General features: G+C 42.1%; 1 protein-coding gene across 2 annotated transcripts; it reads left to right on the forward strand.

The window, feature by feature from the left end:
* The first annotated feature begins 1,112 nt into the window (after positions 1 to 1,112).
* LOC138953647 (uncharacterized) lies at positions 1,113 to 22,545 on the forward strand. Of its 2 annotated transcripts, none has more exons than XM_070325528.1 (12): positions 1,113 to 1,528; positions 5,862 to 5,998; positions 6,606 to 6,752; positions 11,822 to 11,935; positions 12,196 to 12,381; positions 12,811 to 13,029; positions 13,397 to 13,582; positions 15,172 to 15,337; positions 16,012 to 16,251; positions 16,736 to 16,980; positions 18,442 to 18,826; positions 19,276 to 22,545. In XM_070325528.1, exons 2-12 carry the CDS (start codon positions 5,912 to 5,914, stop codon positions 19,725 to 19,727), a joined length of 2,427 nt encoding a protein of 808 aa, XP_070181629.1. In that variant the 5' UTR covers positions 1,113 to 1,528; positions 5,862 to 5,911; the 3' UTR covers positions 19,728 to 22,545. The 2 variants fall into 2 exon arrangements, with proteins under 2 accessions (XP_070181629.1, XP_070181630.1); XM_070325529.1 differs by having other exon boundaries at positions 1,114 to 1,528; positions 11,825 to 11,935.
* Positions 22,546 to 22,635: the final 90 nt, after the last annotated feature.

The following is a 22,635-nucleotide window of genomic DNA, read 5'->3' on the forward strand; positions in this document are numbered from 1 at the left end:
TAACTACTACTGCGCATCATAGTGTAGTCTCTCAACACAGACATTTCTTTGGTCTCTCTCTCTGAGAGAGAGTGTGTTTGTTACGCTTCAGTGACCCCGGACAATGGTACTCGTACCGAGCGCTTGCTAACGCTCGCGAGCGCCACAACAAAACTATGCGTTGCATAGAAAACTAAGAGAGAGAGAGAGAGAGAGAGAGTCTCTCTCTCTCTCTCTCTCAGTTTCTCTTTCCTTATCTCACGGCACACACACTCACACATACACTGGCACAACACACGTACACACACGCACACACACACCAGGCATGAAAATTCTCCGTATTTTCCGTATTTTCCGTATTTTTGAAAAAAATAAACCGTATTTTTTTTAATTTCCGTATTTTTCCTTTTTTTTTTTTATTTTTTTTTATTTTTTTATTTTTTTTTTATTTTTTTATTTTTTCCTAGTCATAGTTATAGTAAAATAGTTTTGGGGCCATGTTTGAATCCAATTTTAAGGCTCAGATAGCCCCAGATTGCACCAAATTGCACCCTTGAAAAAAAAAATTCCAGGGGGGGCATGCCCCCGGACCCCCCTAGAAGTCTTGGCGCTTCGCGCCTGCGAAACTTGGCGCTACGCGCCTGCAAAACTTGGCGCTATGCGCCTTCGAATTTTTTTTTCAGTATTTTTTTTTTTTTTCAGTTTTCATGCCTGACACACACACACACTGACACACACACGGGCCTCACACCAAACTGAAGCTTGTTTTCACCGTTATAAACTAGGCTACATGTCACACAATAAGAACCACTTTTCCAGGTTTTGTTTGCATGCTGAGGATCCGTTTCTCTCTCAACTTGACCAGGTAGGCCTATGCCAGGCATAACTTGACTTAGACAAAAACGCAACTCTTACACGACATAATTATATACAATTCAACAGAGTACGTGTTGACTCCAATAGCATAACCTTGCCCGCGTATCCGTTTTCTGACATGTCAGTTCCCTGTGATCTCGAGTGCCGAGTTCCGTGAAGACTATCAACAGCGCAAATAAAAAAGACAGCTGCGAGCGGATTGTACCGGCTGTGAGTGGTGAAACGTCACAGCTTTACTCCTCTATCCGCATTTCTCATTGGTTGAGGATCTGACAGAGGTTTACTGTTTACTTGAATTTTTTTTTTTTTTAAGATGCCTGAATTTGAGAAACAGACCTGTAGGCAGTCGTGACACTGAATCTCGCACGCAAACACCATTTTGCCGAACTGTCGTCGATAGTGTCTAGAAAGACAGGAATACCTATGGAATAACTGAGAAAATACTGCTGCGTTTCATGCTGAGTGTTTTGAGTGCTGAACGCGACAGAATACGGTGCCATTAGCAGGCAACTAAAAGCATTTTACAGCGAGTTCTGAGGGACAAATTGAAAGCAGAGAAAGTAGAAGAACGAGGAGCAGATTTTACATAACGCCAGTGTTGATGTAACAAGCCCGAAGCTGAGAGACGCCGGAGAAAAGTGAATTCATAAAATTGGCTTACTGGCTGAAATTGGTAAGTGGTAATTAATTGTTTCAACTGATCATGCATAATTTCGATTTGTCATTCAGTCGTTGCTTTAGCTGCCCTTCACCAATCAGTCAGTTTTCATTTTGACTGACCAGAACTGACACGGTTGTTTTGTTTTGTTGGTAGGATTGTCTGTCTGTCTGTCTGTTTATCTGTCTGTCTTTTTGTTTGCCTGTTTGTCATTGTCAACCTGAGAGACCGAGAGAGAGAGAGAGAGAGAGAGAGAGAGAGAGAGAGAGAGAGAGAGAGAGAGAGAGAGAGAGAGAACTTTGAACTTTATTTATTTATCGAGGGTAACAGAATAAGCAAAGTATACATGCTTTTTTTTCATCCGGCCCTCACCCATTGAGGGTAACTCGATTAATAACAAGAAAAAATAGAAGTTAACTTAATTACAATTCAATTTATATAATTAACATGTCAACAAATTAAAAAGACATTTCAAAATGCATTATGAATATCAAGCAATGATGTAATATTATCACATGATTATTTACTTGTTTCCAAGAGAAACAGCTTGTACAGTTCCTTGAAGGAAGTTTCACTGAATTGCATTTTAATTAAATCAGGAATGGAGTTCCACAATAAGGCGCCAGAATAAGAAAGACTTGATTTGTAAAGGTCAATTCTAGGGGTTGGGGTAATTAATTTGTTTAGTTTTCTTGAATTACTGATGAAATTTGAGACAATGAATGTAGGTGCATTCCCTGACATAATTCTATGCATCATTGCACCTTTGTTATAGGTAAATCTTAATTTGATAGGAAGAACATTTAATTTTTTATAATCAGACGTAGAGAGAGATGTATTTTTTAAAAGAATTAATTTAACAGCTCGTCTATGTGAAGAGCATAAGTGTTTCAAAGTGTTTGCACTTGCAGAGTCCCACACTGTGGACGCATAATCAATAGTTGATTGAATATATGCCTGAAAAAACACGGTTTCCGTGTGCGTAGGTCTAGAAAGTGTTTAATTTTTGATAACTGATATATTTTTACAAAGTGTATCTAAATGTTTTGACCAAGACAGATTATTATCAATGGTTATGCCCAAGACTTTATGGTTATCAACTTCAGTTACATCTTGAGTTTGTATTTGTAGTTTAGGAAATTGTGATGATAGATTTTGTCGTTTTTGTCTAGTTGTTAGAAGCATGCATTTAGTTTTATTTGGGTTCAGTGACATATGGTTTAGTTCTGACCATTCCAGCAATCGATGTTTTCTTGGAGGACTCTTGCTAGCTCACTTAGATCTTTGTGACTAGAATGAATTGTAGTATCATCTGAAAATAGTTCACAGAGAGAGAGAGAGAGAGAGAGAGAGAGAGAGAGAGAGAGAGAGAGAGAGAGAGAGAGAGAGAGAGAGAGAGAGAGAGAGAGAGAGAACAAGAACAAGAACAAGAACAATTCTTTATTTAACGAGGGTAATAGAGTAAGCAGTGATCTGCTTTTTTACATCTGGCCCTCGCCCTAAAGAGGGACTAGTCTAAAATTGCTAAAGAATAAGCAAGTAAAGAAAACTACTGCTACATGATTATAATAAAATGAAAGTAAGAACATATCATCAATTTACATACAATACATTGCTTACATGAAAAAATGTAAGTTCATTTGACATGAGTTAAGAATTATAGAGTAGATTGCACTGACTGACGCAACAAAGCTGTAAATGCCATGCCCATTGACATACACTACATTCGAAAAAATCAGTGTATATAAAAATAATAATACATTGTTAAAAAGCACCGGTTAATTGTTGGTTTTAACAACCATTCTAGCGACAACAGATGTTTATTTAGACTTCATGAGATAAGACGTATATCTGGTCTTGAAAACGTTTGTGCTGCGAGTTTGCCGTAGGATTGTCGGAAGAGTGTTCCAGAGACTGCTACCTGAATAGACTAACTTGACTAGATTTGAATAGGTCAATCCTAGGCAGAGGCATGTTCAGTCTCATCAATTGACGTGAAGTTTTTAACATGAATTTGGAAAATATGGTTTGAGGTACACATCCATGAATAATGTTATGCATAAGGGTACCTTTATTATAACTTAGCCTTGCCTTCAGAGGAAGAATGCCTAAGTTCATGTAGTCTAACTCAGATAGGGTTGTTTTCTTTAATAAGACTACTTTAAGCGCTCGTTTATGTAATCTAATTAGTGGATTGAATGAATTTTCACTTGCCGAGTCCCACAAGGTAGACGCGTAATCAATAACAGACTGAATATGAGCATTAAAGAATAATTTCCTGGCTTCCAAATTCAGAAAGTGCTTGATTTTAGATAATAGATAAACCTTCTTGGACACTTGTTTAGACAGTTGTTCGATGTGGTGTGACCAAGACAGGTTATCAATGATCACTCCCAAAACTTTATGATGGTCGACTTTTTCAACAAGTTTATCATTAACCGTTAGATCGTGAAATATTGAGGTTATGTTCTGGCGTTTTTGCCTAGTTGCTATTATCATGCTTTTTGTTTTTTGGGGGTTAAGGGACATGTGATTTAGCTCAGTCCATTCACTCAACTGTTCAGTTAAACTTTCTTGCAGTGTTTCTGATAAACGACTTAAATTGGTGTTACTAGAATGTATGGTTGTGTCATCTGCAAAAAGTTCACATAAATTCTCAATGCCGTGAAGGGGAAGGTCATTTATGTATATAGATGTGACAGGGGAGGCTACCGCTCCTTTCACAGCAGACTCTGCACCCGAGTTGTTGGCCTTTAAAGTCAACACCCGTGGATTGTAGAATTCTGTTTGTGATGGGGTCTGGTGGTTTCCGATTGTCTGTATGTTCATGGAAACCTTCGGGTTTGCATAACAGTTTTTATAGGGCTAAGAAATTAGTCCTAACATTTTCAATCCTGTTTGATTGCACTTCGCTTCCCGAGGTGATCGTAGTGTTTCGGCACACGGTTACATAGAGAAGAGGAGAGGGCCTAAAACTTACCCTTGTGGTACGCCATATCGTACATCCTGCATACTTGATGCTGAGGCGGTGGCCTGTCACTAAGAAAAGAAGTTATAAGTTCAACAGAATCAATCCCGAGTCCATACAATGTGAGTTTCCTCAGTAACAACTTGTGGTCAATTACATCAAAAGCTTTGTCAAAATCTACAAAAACAGCTCTACAAAATTCATTATCGTTGATCTTTTCCAACCACTGATCAACCAGAGAGACTAAGGCAGTGTGACAGGAGTGATGAGCTCTAAATCCAGACTGGTTAGGGTGAAATAATTGATTGTGGTCAAAGTGCGATAATAGGTGTTTGTTTATATGTCGTTCCAGTGGTTTTGATAATACTGACAGTATAGAAATCGGCCTATAATTTGAGGGGTCTTTCTTTTTGCCAGATACAGAGGAATGATTTTAGCCTGCTTGAGGGCTATTGGAAAATATTTTTGTTTTTGTTCAGTAGAGAGAGAGAGAGAGAGAGAGAGAGAGAGAGAGAGAGAGAGAGAGAGAGAGAGAGAGACTGAGACTGAGACTGAGACTGAGACTGAGAGAGAGAGAGAGAGACAAAGAGAGAGAGAGAGAGAGAGAGAGAGAGAGAGAGAGAGAGAGAGAGAGAGAGAGAGAGAGAGAGAGAGAGAGAGAGAGAGAGAATGAGTGGGTTGAATTAGTTTACAGGGAACTCAGTTTTACCTGTAAATCATTATGCTGACTGGAGTTCACATAGAACACATTTTCTGATATTTTGATACCGCGGCATGAGCATCTGATTCAATTGCTGTTTTGTTTGTTGAAACTTATGTTCTTGTTTTTTCTCTCTCATTAGTTTACGAATAGAGCTTTAGTTACAAAATTCAAGCTAGATGACTGAAACGGTACACGCATCCGATAATTCTGAAGCTTCAAAATATTCTTTCGATCGAACGGAGACAATCCATCGCATTTTATTTCAATTTTCGTCATTAATACTTACTTGTAAAAGCACTCAACAAATTTAGAAAAATTCGAGTTGCACTGCAGGTTTGCGCATTGTCATTGATGTCACGAATCCTGGAATTGTACGTTCACGACCTGATTTACGTTAATGCACGCTCAAAGGTGAAGAGAAAACCAGTAAGGTCGTGTCTGAAGCCTAATGGTTCTATGGTTGTTGTTGTTGTTGTTGTTGTTGTTGTTGTTGTTGTTGTTGTTGTTGTTGTTGTTGTTGTTGTTGGTGGTGGTGGTGGGGTCGTCGTCGTTGTTGTTGTTGTTGGTGGTGGTGGTGGTGGGTCGTCGTCGTCGTCGTTGTTGTTGTTGTTGTTCAGGAAAAACGGTGCTATAATTCCGTATTATTGACACTTTCTTCGTATTCCTTGTGCTTACAGGTATAGTTTAAGAGACCATCATATCAGCCGGGAGAAAACTGACGACAATCATGGTGCTGACACAAAACAGGTGGTCGGTGCGGGTACTTATTTTCTTCATCGGCGTATCAGTGAACCTTTCCCTCGTCTCAACACAGGTAAAGACATTGTTTGATACAAGTACAGTTCAGCCGTACAACAATAGATATCTAGCTTCTGTCTCAACACAGGTAAAGACATTGTTTGATACAAGTACAGTTCAGCCGTACAACAATAGATATCTAGCTTCTGTCTCAACACAGGTAAAGACATTGTTTGATACAAGTACAGTTCAGCCGTACAACAATAGATATCTAGCTTCTGTCTCAACACAGGTAAAGACATTTTTAAATACAAGTACATTTTCAGCCGTATAACTTCTGACAAAATAAAGGTGTTGAAAACGTGTGTTCTTGTTTGTTTGTTTATTTGTTTGTTTGTTTGTTGTTTTAACAGTTGAAAATAACGTTTTACACCCTAAAGAATCAGTACTGTTTTTCGTGTTACAGTCAATATTGAGCAGTATCAAGTTTTCACAGCACTTTGCTTCAAATGTTGTTGGATATTTCTGTTTGTGTGTGTGTGTGTGTGTGTGTGTGTGTGTGTGTGTGTGTGTGTTTACACTGAGGCACCACGTACATGCCTTTCAATTGAAAAAAAACCCGGTTAGTAGTTTTGTAAGAATGGCCAGCATGAAACTTACATTATTTTTGTCATGTCTTTCAGGCAGCACAACAAAACTCAAACGTCTCCGTGTCCAGTAAACTGGGTGACGACTTCACCGTGGCAGCACTGGCGGTGGCCGTGGTCGCTTGTGTGGGCGTGGTCTGCCTGGCAGTCATCATTGCGTGTTTAATGTCACGACTGCGAAGGGTAAAAACTAATTTCTTGTTTGTTTTAGTGTCTGTCATTGTGTTTCTCTTTTGTTGTATTTGTTTCTGCCCTTTGGTGTATCTGTCAGCTATGTTCAGGGGAATGCAAGCTGTGTCACTTCCTAGACTCAAATGTCCCCCATTTGAATTAATGTATTGATTTGTTTAACTGAAAGACTAAGTATTTGTCTATTTTTGTGAGTCTGTTCATTGCAACTTATTTAGATAAACACCGGCACGGTTGGTCTTAGTGGTAAGGCGTCCGCCCCGTGATCGGGAGGTCGTGGGTTCGAACCCCGGCCGGGTCATACCTAAGACTTTAAAATTGGCAATCTAGTGGCTGCTCCGCCTGGCGTCTGGCATTATGGGGTTAGTGCTAGGACTGGTTGGTCCGGTGTCAGAATAATGTGACTGGGTGAGACATGAAGCCTAGCTGTGCTGCGACTTCTGTCTTGTGTGTGGCGCACGTTATATGTCAAAGCAACACCGCCCTGATATGGCCCTTCGTGGTCGGCTGGGCGTTAAGCAAACAAACAAACAAAATTTAGACAAACCATGGAAACTGTATTATATCTTCTCCAACCCCCTAATGATTAGCCAATGCACATACCTGAAAGGAGCGCCGGGAGTGATTTATTTGTTTATCAATGGTTTTTCTCTTCTTTCAAGTGGAAAGTCGGTTCAAGAAATGGAATCCGTTCTTCAAACAGCCTTATAAAATGTCAATAACTGATGTATTGTCAATGCTTTAATTGTAAAAACAAAAAGTACAGTAATTGCAGTAAGACAAAAACAACAGGTTTCCCAACTCAAATTAAATCTTTCTCTTTGTGCAACATCACATTTGAACAATTTGAGGAACACCGTGTATTAGGGGTAATACATCATCATCATCATCATCATCATCATCATCATCATCATCATCATCATCATCATCATCATCATCATCATCATCATCATCGTCGTCGTCGTCGTCGTCATCATCGTCATCGTCATCGTCATCGTCATCATCATCATCATCTTTATTAGTCTTTTAAAACTTTTTACATTTAGTCAAGCTTTGGCTAAATGTTTTAACATTGACGGGGAATCGAGACGAGGATGGTGTGTGTGTGTGTGTGTGTGTGTGTGTGTGTGTGTGTAGAGCGATTCAAAGAAAACTACTGGACCGATCTTTATGAAATTTCACATGAGAGTTACCGCCCTGATATGGCCCTTCGTGGTCGGCTGGGTGTTAAGCAAACAAACAAACATGAGAGTTCCTGGGTATGATATCCCCAGACGTTTTTTGCATTTTTTTTATAAATGTCTTGATGACGTCATATCCGGCTTTTGTTAAAATTGAGGCAGCACTGTCACCCCCTCATTTTTCAATCAAATTGATTGCAATTATGGTCAAGCATAGACCTATATTAGATATATATATAAATATAGGTCTCTGGGTCAAGCAATCTTCGATTGAATTTTAGCTCGGCAGCATACAAATTAGTCAATTAGTTTGCTCATTAAAGTTGTCATTATAATCGAATTTTCACTAATAGATTTTAAAATGATTGCATCGTATTTCTCAATATACATATGTCATGTTTACTCTAAAAATAGGTTAAGTAAGTACCGCGTTCGCACGGTACGCGGAGACGAACATGACCCGTCTAGGTCTTTGGGTGTGGTTAGTCGAAACTCTCTTCATATAGTCTCGGCGATCACTGTTTTATAGTGTTAATCTTTTACTTGGATACCAACAGCTTGACTAGATGTTTTTATATCGCTTCACGCGACTTGTTATTTGTCCTTGTGCGTTTCTTCGTCTCGAGGACAGCTTGTAAGAAAAAGCCTAACCTTATATCTTTATCCTGGTGAAATAAAGTTCAGTTCAGTTCAGTTTAGTTTCCTCTCACCCCCCTCCTTCCTCCTCCCCCCTCTCTCTCTCTCACACACACACACACACACACACACACACACACACACACACACACACACACACACACACACACACACACACACACACTGATACACACACATACACAAAGCAACCGAGGGACCAACTTCGTGGAAACACCACGATCAGGAGATAATTTGCATAATAATTGGCAATAAAAATAAACGTAGATTGGTAATAAAAAAAACTTAAATCAACGAATACGGTCGCAGCCTATCCTCTTTCAGTCAAATAAACACCCACCCCACTGAGCAATTGTTTGAAGGGAACACGAAAAATCCATGAAACAAACCATAGCACTGCCTTTTTTTTTAAAGTTCTTATTGCGTAATGGATGTTAACAAAAACCGATTACTTTAGGTATTTTCACTACCTTTTCAAGACACGCGCAAAACCTGACACCACAGTTATTAATCATCGACTTTCACAGACAAACCGGATCTGCACGCCCATCGTAGAGAGGCCGTAACTGTGCATGTTGTCAACTCCACACAGGATATATGTGTGTACAATCTAGATCCGTGTGCGGATTTGTGGGTTTATCTCTCAAAGGTGTGCACGTTCTCCGCTCTCATTCTTGCTGGCTCGAGTAGTATCAGTTGTTAGTTCCGTGTTATTGTAAGCGACAAGAAACAGTTTCACGGAGATATTATGTTTTCGAAAATGAAAGGATTCAGATAAAGGAGTGGGCCGGACAAGGGAACGAACGGAGTTGAAACAAGTCGCGTAAGGCGAAATTACTACATTTAGTCAAGCTGTGGAACTCACAGATTGAAACTGAACGCACTGCATTTTTTTCAAAATGACCGTAGTCCGCCGCTTATGCATAACGGAGTGAAACTGACAAGCCTGTTCAGCGCGGTAGTGGTTTCGCTGTGCTGCATAGCACGCTTTTCTGTACCTCTCTTCGTTTTAACTTTCTGAGCGTGTTTTTAATCCAAACATATCATATCTATATGTTTTTGGAATCAGGAACCGACAAGGAATAAGATGAAATTGTTTTTAAATCGATTTGGGAAATTTAATTTTGATCATAATTTTTATATTTTTAATTTTTAGAGCTTGTTTTTAATCCAAATATAACATATTTATATGTTTTTGGAATCAGCAAATGATGTAGAATAAGATGAACGTAAATTTGGATCGTTTTATATAAAAAAAATTATTACAATTTTCAGATTTTTAATGACCAAAGTCATTAATTGATTTTTAAGCCACCAAGCTGAAATGCAATACCGAAGTCCGGCCTTTGTCGAAGATTGCTTTACAAAAATTTCAATTAATTTGATTGAAAAATGAGGGTGTGACAGTGCCGCCTCAACTTTTACAAAAAGCCGGATATGACGTCATCAAAAGTATTTATCGAAAAAAAGAAAAAAAAACATCCGGGGATATCATTCCCAGGAACTCTCATGTCAAATTTCATAAAGATCGGTCCAGTAGTTTGGTCTGAATCGCTCTACACACACACACACGCACAGACACACAGACACAGACACACACACAGACACACACACACACACACAGACACACACACACACACACACACACACACACACACACACACACACATACATACACCACGACCCTCGTCTCGATTCCCCCTCTATGTTAAAACATTTAGTCAAAACTTGACTAAATGTAAAAAAGTGTAGGGGTTGGTTGGTGGTAGGGCTTGGGGAGGGGGGGGGGGGAGTGGTGAATGAGGGTAGCAAAAGACTGGGGGTAAAGTGGGACGGGTGAAATGTATGGGACTTAAAGATAACTCAAACCCGGACTCGGAAACAATGACATAACAAAACGAAAGAGAGAGAGAGAGACAGAGAGAGACAGAGAGAGACAGACAGACAGAGAGAGAGAGAGAGAGAGAGAGAGAGAGAGAGAGAGAAAGAGAGAGACAGAGAGACAGACAGACAGAGAGAGAGAGAGAGAGACAGACAGACAGACAGACAGACAGACAGACAGACAGACAGACAGACACGCAGACACACAGACAGACACACAGAGAAATTGAGAAACAGAGACAGATAAAACGAGACAGACAGATATTGTGAGACAGACGGACAGACAAAGAGACAGACAGAATGGCAGACAGACAAAGAAGGACAGAGAAGGGACAAGTGGGCCACAGATCGTAGTTTTGAAACAATCGTCTGATCAGACAAGTTGTTTGACAGGGTCATTTAGTATTAACAGGGCTCTCCATAGCGCGCGTCCCTGCGTCCTATACGCACTAGAAGCCGAAATCACGAACTAGAAATTCATTGAGGGGGTCCCGGGACGCACTAAACATATAAAGAGCGGGTCCCGGGACGCACTACATTTCCACAATCGTGCGTATCGTAGTTACCCTTTTCAGACTCATGAGACTGTAGTCGTCGGTCAAGTATAGTGCAAGCACAAATGCCAATTTCACACCGGAACGATATGGAAAAGTGTGTGTCTGTTCCATTTAACAAGGTTAACTTGAGTTCAAGTGTCCTCTTCGAATATTTTGATGATAAAAGACCCTTCGTATCACACTATTCACGATAGCAATGCGTTATTATGACCACAGGTACTTTGGGGACCTTGGACTCTTGGGACCCTCTAAAACTCCGCATAGGGGGTCCATGGACCCTCTAAACATTAAAAGTGGAGGTCCCGGGACCCTCTAGAACCGGCGTCCGTGGGGAGCCCTGTATTACAGGGGCAACTGGGAATAACGTGCTTGATATTTCAGAATAACCACATTATCCGGGTTATAATAACACCGGATCAAAACGTACTAACTTTGTCTTAATGATAAAAGAATTAATCTCGTGTTTTAACAATGTTTGTCTCACAATCTGTCAATTTACTATTACGTTTATCAAAGTTGGGTCTAGCGCCATAACGAAGCGTCCGATCCGCGCACTGTCCTAAACGCCAACGCGAAATAAATTCTTTGAAAAATGCTCGCTCTCTATGGAGGGCGCTTAGGGTGTTCTCTAGCGGTACGTGTTTAAACGAAAGGATGTTTGTACTGTATGTAAAACCTGGCGGTGTCTGTGTGTGGCCAGAAACTGATGGTTTACGGGAGGCGGAGTGGGCCTTTAAGTTTTACTGTTCACGCGGCTTAATCGGTGTTATTTCTGCCCATTTTCACTCAGCAGGAGAGAGGCGGCATGTCTGTTTCCAACGACATCGCAATGGTAGAGAAAGCACCTCTACCTCATCAGAATGACGTCAGGCAACACGGGATAGATCAAGTCCACAAAGTTCAGGTAAGTTGCGGGGTGAGATATGGAGAGGGGGGGGGGGGGGGGGAGCTGAGGGATTGAGAGAGAGGGCCCGGGGGGGGGGGGGGGGGGGGGGGCTATCGGCTTACTGGTTAGATGATTGATATCTGTTTGACTGATTGTTCACAGCGTCTCAAAATCGTTAACGGTGACTGAATATGAGCCAAAAGAAAACGCAAAGACGTAACACGGTTTTTATAACGTTTATAGCCACATTTTCAACAGTTATCATGTTGTTTCCTTAGCGACAGGGCAGCGTCAGTGTGGGAGTTGGTACGTTACGCCAGGTGACCCTGTCACTACTGCAAGATCTGCTACTCAATTTGTACAACGTCAGCGTCAAGAAGGCGGACCACAACCCCCAGCGCAAAAAGTCCGTGGCCAGGAAAGAGTCCGAACAACAGATTGTTACCACTACTGTTTCTGATGAGGTAAAGTGTGAATTATTTGACATACTGATTAGATTGGTTGTTTGAGTTTCCTGATCTGGTAGTGGGACTGACAATCAACCAACCAACCAACCTACCCACCAACCTACCAACCAACCAAACAAACAAACGAACGTGCCTGTCTGTGAGCTATTCTTTTTATCTAATTGCTACCAGCCCCCCCCCCCCCCCTCCCCTCGCCGCCACAAATTTACCCAAATATATCTCCTCTCTCTCTCTCTCTCTCTCTCTCTCTCTCTCTCTCTCTCTCTCTCTCTCTCTCTCTCTCTCTCTCTCTCTCTCTCTCTCTCTCTCTATCGTTCTGTCTCTGTCTTAATTTCTGTCTCCTTTATTTCTTGATCCTCCAGCCTCAGTCCAAAGCAACTGCGAGACCAACTAAATTCTATCAATGATGTTCTTGTCTGACCACAGGTGCAGAAACAGTTGCGCAACGGACTGATCAAAATTTTCCCCAGAGACACGGCCAAAGTGGAGACTTTCCTGGCCCTTGGTCAAAGCATCATGACGGCTACAACTGTCCGTCAACTCAGTGACTCCGCTTTCCGCGCCATGCGTGTGTGTATGGGCGTGGTTAGAGAATGGGGCGTGGCCAGCGAGGATTATGTGGGTGTGGTTCCCACTGAGGGACAGGTAAGCTGGTGATTTTAAGAGTTTGAAATTTGTATTGTAATTGAGGATACAAACTCATTCGTTCTGTCCACTCTTTCGTCCTCCCATTACATCTCTACCCCCAACAATAAAACAACAACAACAATGACAGCAGCAACAACAATTAAACACCACTTACAACAACACCAATATGAACTACACAATTTGGTAAAACACCATATCTGCTGAAAAGATTCCCGGAGTGTTGACGCTCAAATCGCGTCACTGAGGCTCAGATTTTGAACGCTATGACGATCTTGCTCCATGAGTCAAGTGATCAAAGAATAATGTGGATACTTCTATATCCCATTCTGTGATGAAAGTCAAACCAAGCATTTGTCGTGTTTAGGGTCACGTGAGCGTGGCGGTGGAGGACGAGGTGAACTCGCTGCTACTGACGTGGGATGCTGACAAGTTCTGCTCGGAGCTCCTCACCACTGTGTCCACCGTGTGTCAGGCACTGAGAGATGAGAGACGGCAACCCACACCTGACGAATACCTGGCTTTCCAGCTGGCTTACCATCTTCTGGACAAGGTAGATGTCTCCATGAACATATGATAGTGTGAGAGTAGTCTAAGATAGATATAAGATAATCTAGTCCAGGGATGAGAGGCGGCAACCCACACCTGATGAATACCTGGTGTTCCAGCTGGCCTATCACCTTCTAAACAAGATAGGTGTCTCCAACACCCGACATAGGATAGTGTGAGAATAGTCTAAGATAGATATGAGATAATCTAGTTCAGGGATGAGAGGCGGCAACCCGACCTCATGAATACCTGGCTTTTCAGCTGGCCTACCACCTCCTGGATAAGGTAAGCTCGACGAATGGTTTTGTAAGTCGGGTTAAGATGACCAGAGTTCTGCGTTAGCTTTTGAGTTGTGACAAGGCCACACAAAAAAAGTTGTATGTTTCTGGTCACCCGACCCTACCTAGTTATTTCCCGCCGACCCTAGACTTTTTTTTTATTGCATTTGTAAAAAAAAAGAGAGAAAAAAAGCGTCAAAACGAAAGTAACAGACGGCAGACGACACAAGGGGGATAACCCCGCATCCCTTTTGTCTCATTTGTTTTGTAATGTGTTGTCTTTCTCTTTGTATAGTAAGTCCAGTCTCTTTGCGTCACTGTATAGTTATTTTCTACCCGACAACAAATTTTTAAAAAGAATTAAAAAAAATCCCTACCTACCTACCTACCCTATTTTTTGTAGCCATGTTACCAGAAACATACAACTTTTTTGTTGTTGGCCCAAGCCTTCGACCGATAGGCAGTGTGCCGTAAAACATAAAGGTATAGACCACGAAAGATATATGACTTTCCCAAGAAATTGCTAGCTGTGCTATTTTTTTTTAACCAGAACTTTCATATTTCCAGGCTAACTAGACTATATAAGGTCTTTCAACCTTTTTCCTAAAGGTACTGAACTTGTCAAATCCAGGTGCACGGAGCCCCTGGAGCTTTTAGTCATACCTCAGGCAGCTATCCGTTAGAAGAACTACCAAGTTTCATTGACTTGCACCCAAAGAGTCAAGAACTGCGATTTTTTTACGAATTAATTTCGTACTCGGACCCGGCTGGTCTTGACCTATTTTTGGATCTAAATTTAGATCAGGTAGATCACCACATCATGCACAAAAAGACACGTCACTAGCAAACTATGTCAGACGTCATCATGAGTTTGTGTAAAACAAAATCGAGGCCGGAATCACTCAGTTGAATCGAACTCCGACCAAACACCACGTAATAACTAGGTTAATTTATGCACTCGCGTGAACAAGAAACTGTCGAGCTTCACAGATGTCGTCGTTGGGTAGTTTTGGGTTTGTTTTACTACCATAGGAGGATTTTTGAACTGTAAATGCACTCAGCTGCAACAAAAACGCAAAACGAAGGCTGTGAGCAGCACTGTGCCTTTAAGGCGGTCCTTAATTGAGCCCGAAGTGGACTTTGCGAAAACCTCTGTGCTAAAGCTTCGTGCGGCTAGCTTCGCGAAGTATACTTCGCGTCGTCGACTTCGCCCAGTTGAGGACAGGCTTCAAGCCAGGTCGGTCACTGAGTGAAAGTCAACATTCATTTCCATTGCACAACACACGACTTTGACCACTTAATATTTATATTCCAGGGTCAGCAGATGACCAACACCAAGCACCGCCCTCTTGGCTCGCCAGGGTTCCGTCCCCACGTGCAGACTCAGCTGGCCTTGACTGACAGTGGATACGGTCACGTGCTGGGCACCACGCGGCGCAGCGATTGGCTGCAGGGAGTCGTCGTGCACGTGCAGCATGTTGGTAGGTAGGATTATGTCACTGTGTTCCACCCCTCCCCGAAAATGGAGTGTGGCTGCCTTAATGAATGGGTAGAAATCGGGCATACAAGGTAGAAGACTACTCGTGAGAAAATCGACATGTACGTTTGAACTGTGTGGACTCAGAAGAAAGATATATTGCAGTCTTCTCGATGTCGGGTGTTTGTCGTTCATTTTGAAGATTTTACTAACATTAAGTAGATTAATACACTGGTAATTGTCGGATAAATATCCCGTGATTCAGTTATACAAGTTTGCTGCCGAACCTTAATGAGAATTTTCGTTCTCACGGAAATGCATCAACAATTTACTTACAAGTTCCAATATCCGAGTAAACAGGATTCTCTGAGGTAAGTCGTTTTGCAGGAAGTGCGTTTGCATAATGGCACGCGGACTGAAACTTGACGGACTGAAACTTGACGGACTGAAACTTGACGGACTGAAACTTGACGGACTGAAACTTGACGGACTGAAACTTGACGGACTGAAAAGCACGGGCAGACTGAGGAGACGCACACTAACACTGACGCACCTTAACATTAGTCTCAACGCAAGTTTCTTTTTGCTTTTTAGCAGTAGCGCTGACCTTTCACGAGATATACACCTTTACAACGTTGATTAGAAATATTCAACAGGATAAAACCGTTAATGTTACAGGAAGCCTCGAAGGCGACAGTGACCTCGCTCCCTCACTGTTCGACTTCGGCAAAGTTCGTCTTCACGTCGGAGACGCTGCTCCAACCACGTTCTTCGTCTCGCGTCGTCTCGGCCACAAGGGCGAGAAGTTGACGTCAGAAGTATGGGAGGCGGAGTTGTCCAGAATGGTCCAGCTGACCGCTAACTCTATCTCTGCTGCTTTCTACCAGGGTGCTGCGGCTTGTCACGTCTCTATGGCGGGTGAGTTTGATCGTTTTTGCGCACTGATTATTGTGTAAAAATCCGCCAGGAAGGCAGGCAAGCATTCAATGTATCAATTCATCTGTCAATCAGTTTGTTAACTGTAAGATGCGTGAATTATTATCCGAGATTAAAAGTGAAATTTATATGAATTCTTGTTATTTTTATTGAGTTTCATAATTAATGTCACCCGCATATTTTGAGTTCAACGTCATAAATATGTCGTCCCTTTCAAGACTCTAAAAACCAATACGAGTTTAGAAAAAAATAATAACTTATTCAGCTTCCAACACTAATCAGTAAGTCGATGGGCCAATGAAACTGAATTGTATTACTGGTATCCAAGAAAGTATTTGCATAAAACAGGCTCCCTGCATTAATACGACGACCTAGCTTGTTCGACTGATAATAACATCGTACCTACTTAAAACGTAATTGTGTCACAGTTTTACACATTGCATTTCTTTGCATTTCTTTCCAACAGGTCTGACCACCTCCCAGGCCGCTGCCTTCATGTCCCAGCTCAGACCGCACGTGCACAGAGAGCGCCACCTGCAGACACTGTCCGCGGTGTGGGACCTGGGCACGCCCCTCACAGACGACTACGAGGCGGAGGAAGGGGTGGGACCAGAGGCCACGCCCACCGCCCGGAGAACCAAAGTGATCGAAGAGCCGCATCACATCGCCCGGAGAGCTATCGAGATCACACTGGTCGGGGGTTTTGATCAGGTGAGAGATTTGGTGTGATGGTATAAGAAATGATGTGTGAAAGGTTCGGGTAAACTCGATCTTTTGTTCTCTACATGATGTGTAAGGACTCACTCTGGACTTTCACTCACGGACACAACATATGACATTGTGACAACAGCAGAATACTGGCATGGCAAATTTTATTCCTGTGTTCGCTTCCCTACTCCTCCTCTTCGCCTACCCGACCGAAGCCGGTGGCTACAAGCCACAATACAAAGTTGACTACATCTTGTCAGTTAGTGGATCTCACAACAACACACGTCCACCCTCTCTCGTATGTCTCAACGTTCTTTCCTACTCCCCAGCATGTACATACATAATCAAACTTTAGTTAGAGTCACAAACATCCAATCAACATCTTAGTAACCACCCGTAACCACGACACTCTGAGCAGGTTCCGTGTTTCATTGGTTAAACGTAGGAAAAGAGGAAGGGGAGGACCACAAGGAGGAGGGGGTGGGGGAACAACTGACTACCTGCCATCCGATCCACCCGACCAAAGGAATGAACACCCTCCTAGCGAGGCTTTGATCGGGGCGCATTCAAAGGCACGGCTAGAGCATCCTCTGGGAAGCTACTCCCGGTTAGGCCATAAAAGTTACGCAACTGACCACCTGCAGGCCAGCGGCTACCCATCTCTTCCTAGGAGAGCGGCTTAAGTTCAAAGGATCAAAGACTAGTCAGAACATGGACACAGACGGCTAAGCGCGCTTAGGATCTACCGGTGACTGGACATGTGCATCTCAAAATTTAACTTAGAACAGATAATGGCATTACACAAAACATAAAGCGATCGGCAACATGAACTACAAACACTAGACTGGACAATGACAAACTTTACTCTATAATTGGTGACTGGTCGCCCTGTCACAGATGCACAAGTGAAAACAACAACAACAACAACAGCAACAACAACAACTACTACTACTACTACCACTACTACTACTACTACTACTACTACTACTACTACTACTACTACTACTACTACTACTACTCAGTACTAATACTCAGTACTACTACTACTACTACTACTACTACTACTACTCCAAGATTAAATAAACAGTGCAAAACTATTTTCCCTATTATTTTAATCCATACAACTAAAAGGATGGAGACGTATTATCCTTTTTTTTTAATTACTTAGTTTGACATTGATCAAGCTCTCGTGTTGTCCTTGTGCAAGACCGGATTTTTAATAAAGGAAAACCTGTCGATAATAGTGGCGGTGTCATTCTTTAACCTGATTATTAGAGATCGATCTTCTCTTGACTTTGAATATATCCGACAACAGTAAAATGTGCCAGTTCTTCAAATAATGGCATGAATATTGAACGAAATAACCACGACGTGACAGATAAGCTATTAAGATCTCAAAGAAAGAAAAACCGAAACTGATTTTGCATTATTCTCGCAGATGAAAACCAAGTTTGTTGTTTTCAGGTCACATGGTATTCCTCTTGCGACGAAAACGCCTCCACGGCTTCAGAAAATCCGGACGGCATCACAAGGGAGAGCAGCCAGGCCCAGGCCAGCCAATCAGACAAGAGCACGTGTGTCCTACGTTCGCTGGCAGCCAGTCAGATCCTCAGCCTCGTGCACCTCGCGCACTCGCGTGGCCTTCTGACCTACTTCACAGGCGGCGTCACTTGCGCAGACATCCACCCAGCCGTGTTAGGCGGGGTGGACGGGGTGGGGGTGGGAGGGGTGGGGATGCTTCACCACGCGAACACTGGGAGGAACACCAAGGAGAGGCACGGACCTTTCATGGAGGAGAACATCCCTCAGGTCCTGGCTTGCAGGGACGAGTCAGCCATCACCATGAAAGGTTTGTTTGGTTGTAATGTTCATGAGAATGCAAACTAGTACATGTACATCAAGTTTTACTGAAGGCCATTTTTTATTTTTGTTTGCCTTCACAAGAAATTGTCTGTTTTCAAATGAGACCATGTATTGAGAAGCGGTGTATAATTGCAGAAGTGTTGCCGTCGTCGCCATGATCATCGTGGTCATCACGATCATTCTTCTCCTTCTTCTTATCATTAGCCGGCATCAGCATCCTTCTTGGTGTTCTCCATGTTCCTGTTCCTCATGTTCTTGCTTTTGTTCTATATGTTCTTGCCTTTGATCTTGACCTTCTTGCTCTTGTTCATGTTCTTCTTGCTTTTGTTTATGTACTTTTTGCTTTTGTGCTGGTTCTTCTTGCTTTAGTTCTCGTTCTTCTTGTTTTTCCCCGTTTTTTTATCATTAATATCATTACTATTATTTTCCTCCCAGGCCGAGGGGCTCACCTTCTGGCTCGCCTGGACACGATGTTTTTCGAGGGTTCCTTGGCCAGCGCCGAGAACGCTATGAGGTCGCAGCTCTTCAACGCCATCGTGGACGAGGACGAAGGCATCATCAAGTCCATCCTAACTAAATTCCAAGATGTAATGCAGCTGCGCAGCGAATTCGGGCATCCGATCATGGGCACGGCGAACCGCCTGGTGTCCAGGAAGACCCCTGGGTTGAAGGATGTGGCAGAGTCGGCCTACGAATGGGCCATGTTTATCACAAGGCTGAGGACTTTAGTGGGGCGGGGGGACGAGAGTGGCGTGTGTGAGGAATATGGCGGCGAACCTTGGCACACCTACCGCCGGAAGTACCGGGAACGCCCGCAAGGCCCGCGAGGCTACTTCCGGCAGGTGTCTTTCCAAGTGGCGCTCAAAACTGACTTTTCTTTCGAGTGAACTTGATTGATGATCGAAGATTTTCTTTGCTGCGATGAAGGAAAGAGCATTTTGCTTCACACTTATGACATTGACTCGCAGTTCTAACGAATATACTTATATTCACAACGCGTTGTCTCACTTCTAATGTTAGTGCAAACGTATAATAAAACAAGTTTGAAAATGTACTCTTTTTGCAAAATGGTACATTAATTTGTTCTTTTTATGCGTTTTGTTACAATCAAGTCTTAGTCACTGTACAGCAAACGAAGAAACACGAAAAGCTAATCGTGGACTTGCTCGTCTAATCTGAGGGTGATTCTACAAACAGACGAGGCATTACAAATAGTCTAAAAGGACAATGTTCACGAAGTAGCAACGGTGAACTCAAAGGATCTCTTTAATTTTGTTGCTGGCACATGTTGTTTTAACTTGCTAAACTTAAACTAATACAACAAAAACGTGTCAGACTAGTTCTGAATCTCTCAGAAATTCTGGCTCAAATTCGACGCTCGTCTTTGCAGCACCAAGGAAAGAAAGGTTAGGAATTCAAACGCACATCACAATAATTGTACTATTTTCTGCATGATACTATAATCATTAAGCATACTATGTAAACTAGTTATGGAGAGTTGGTGAATGGAAACGCTTCTGTTGACAGACGCATGTTTTTAAAACAACTCGTGGTCTTTCAAGTAAACTGTGACTTGCACACGATTTTTTCGTGAAAATGTTTATGTTTTTGACGGCCAGAGCTCCACAAAGCAGACCAAGTGGGTTTTGCAATCCAATTTCATTTTAGTGTCGCTGTTAACACTATTGTGACTAGCACTGCCACGGCGTTTACGTCCTGCCTGCCCAAGCTTGCCACCAAGAAACTTCCCAAAAATCAGTAACTGTAAAGAAATCTGTCTAGCAAGCTTGAATTAAGTCCAATCACCACCAAATTGTGTGTACTAATTCAAAAATGGATGCCCAGTTCAGTCGTGCTATTTATAAGTTTGTCACGCGATTTGTTTTAGCAAAGGGGGGTGAAAGGGGGGTGAAAGGGGGATAATTTGTGTTTTTTAACGTTTTTTTGTGTGTGTTTTATTTTCTACTGCTTTTTTTAAAAGTTATTTTTTAACAGAAAGTATTATAAATAATGTTATAACCAAACAAGGTGTAAAACCTATGAATTAGCTGAAATATTGTTAACATTGTACACAGAAATAAGGAGACAGTACAAAGAAAAAAACAAGCAAATCACGCATTCACTCACAGCATCCTGACTCAAATGAAACAAAACTGTAGATCTAACACTCACCAAATGATGTCTAGGTAATCCATATTGAATATAAGTCACATTTTCACAACAAAGTACCAACTGTACACCTATGAACAATTCCAAAAGGATTTGAAGGCTCCAGCCATCCATTGTTATCAGTGCTGCCACGCCCCCATAGCTCCTGCACGATTCCGAGATACATGTTCGTCTAGCAGTATCACCGCCAACCACGTGTAGTTTGCCGACTCGTACTAGCAACAACGGGACTGTTTCTTCCTCACTTTCACTGCTTGTATCGCTTTCGTGAGGCGAAAACGATACGTCCGAATCATGCTCTACGGGATCCTCTAGGTCCAACATCCGAAGAATCTCCTCCCGAGACAAGGCTCGCCTTTGATTCATTTTTTTTCCTCAAAAACGCACACAAATCAGGCGGATTTGCAAATGGCAGAAGGGGACGCCAAGTGTATCAAGGGAAACAACTCAATTTATTTGCAAGCTTCAAAAACCGGGAAGCAATCACGAGTCGTGTACCTTGTATGTCTAATACTAAAATAGTCGCTTCCCGTCCGTGGGCGTTGCAGCGCTATTACTAATATAGTCGCATCCCGTCACGAAAGTGTTAAGCTCGTTGTCTTTCAAGCAGACTGTGATTGGCATACAATTTGTATTTAACGTGAACATTTTTAAGTTTCTGACGATAGCAACGCAAGTCGAGTGCACATTTGCAACCCAGTTTCATTTCAGTTTCGTTAAGTTGATGAAAGAATGAGACTTTCTACTACCTGAAATTATCAGTCGGATTTTCAGTTGTATGTTGTTATTGTATGAGTGTTTTTTTATAAGAAAAAAGGCATTACAATATGATTTCTTAGACTTAAAATGTGTTTCTTAATGTACCCTTGTTATCAGTTAACCAGGACAAATATTTGTGTTAATCTTGTTTATTTGTTTACTTTCAAGTCGTTGGGTGTTTGTACTGGCACAAGTATGTGCAATGTTTACGAAACCAAAGAGTTTTTCATACTGGTATATGGGGGGGGGGGGGGGGGGGGGGCTGATTGCCCAGTTGGCCGTCGGTCAATCAGCCAAAGTGGCTGATTACACCTAAACACGCAAACACTTGGGTAGCGCGACATGTGTTGCTGCTAGCTTTCCGCTGGGAGAAAACGACCCACATTTCCCAGTAATGTGATATAACGTTTAAAATGAAAAGTAATGACTTATCTGTTTGTGTAAATCGTACTGACATGCAAGCTACTATTCTGCTCAAAACCATTCCAGAAACGTAGCGTATCATCATTTCATGTCCCTAAAAGGAACATTTTCCCGTGAGGACGTTAATGACCCCCTAGTTCCTGTTCCCAAAACATGCCAGTCAAAGTAACCTGTGTTGCACATGCGTTATTGACCTAATTCCTATTTGTGTTTGAAGTCTCCCATTTTCATTTCACCAGATAATGAGCTCATTTTCTCCATTTATCTTGGTTATTTTTTGTATCAATTATTTTGACGATCAATAATGCAGATGTTGAACTTTGTGAAGAGCATAGTGTTGTTACTCTTTTGTAAGCTCTGTGTTTGTGTGTGGATTGTGTGTGTGTGTGTGTGTGTGTGTGTGTGTGTGTGTGTGTGTGTGTGTGTGTGTGTGAGAGAGAGAGA

This window comes from Littorina saxatilis, linkage group LG17 (genome assembly GCF_037325665.1).
Source record: "Littorina saxatilis isolate snail1 linkage group LG17, US_GU_Lsax_2.0, whole genome shotgun sequence".
Taxonomy (NCBI): domain Eukaryota; kingdom Metazoa; phylum Mollusca; class Gastropoda; order Littorinimorpha; family Littorinidae; genus Littorina; species Littorina saxatilis.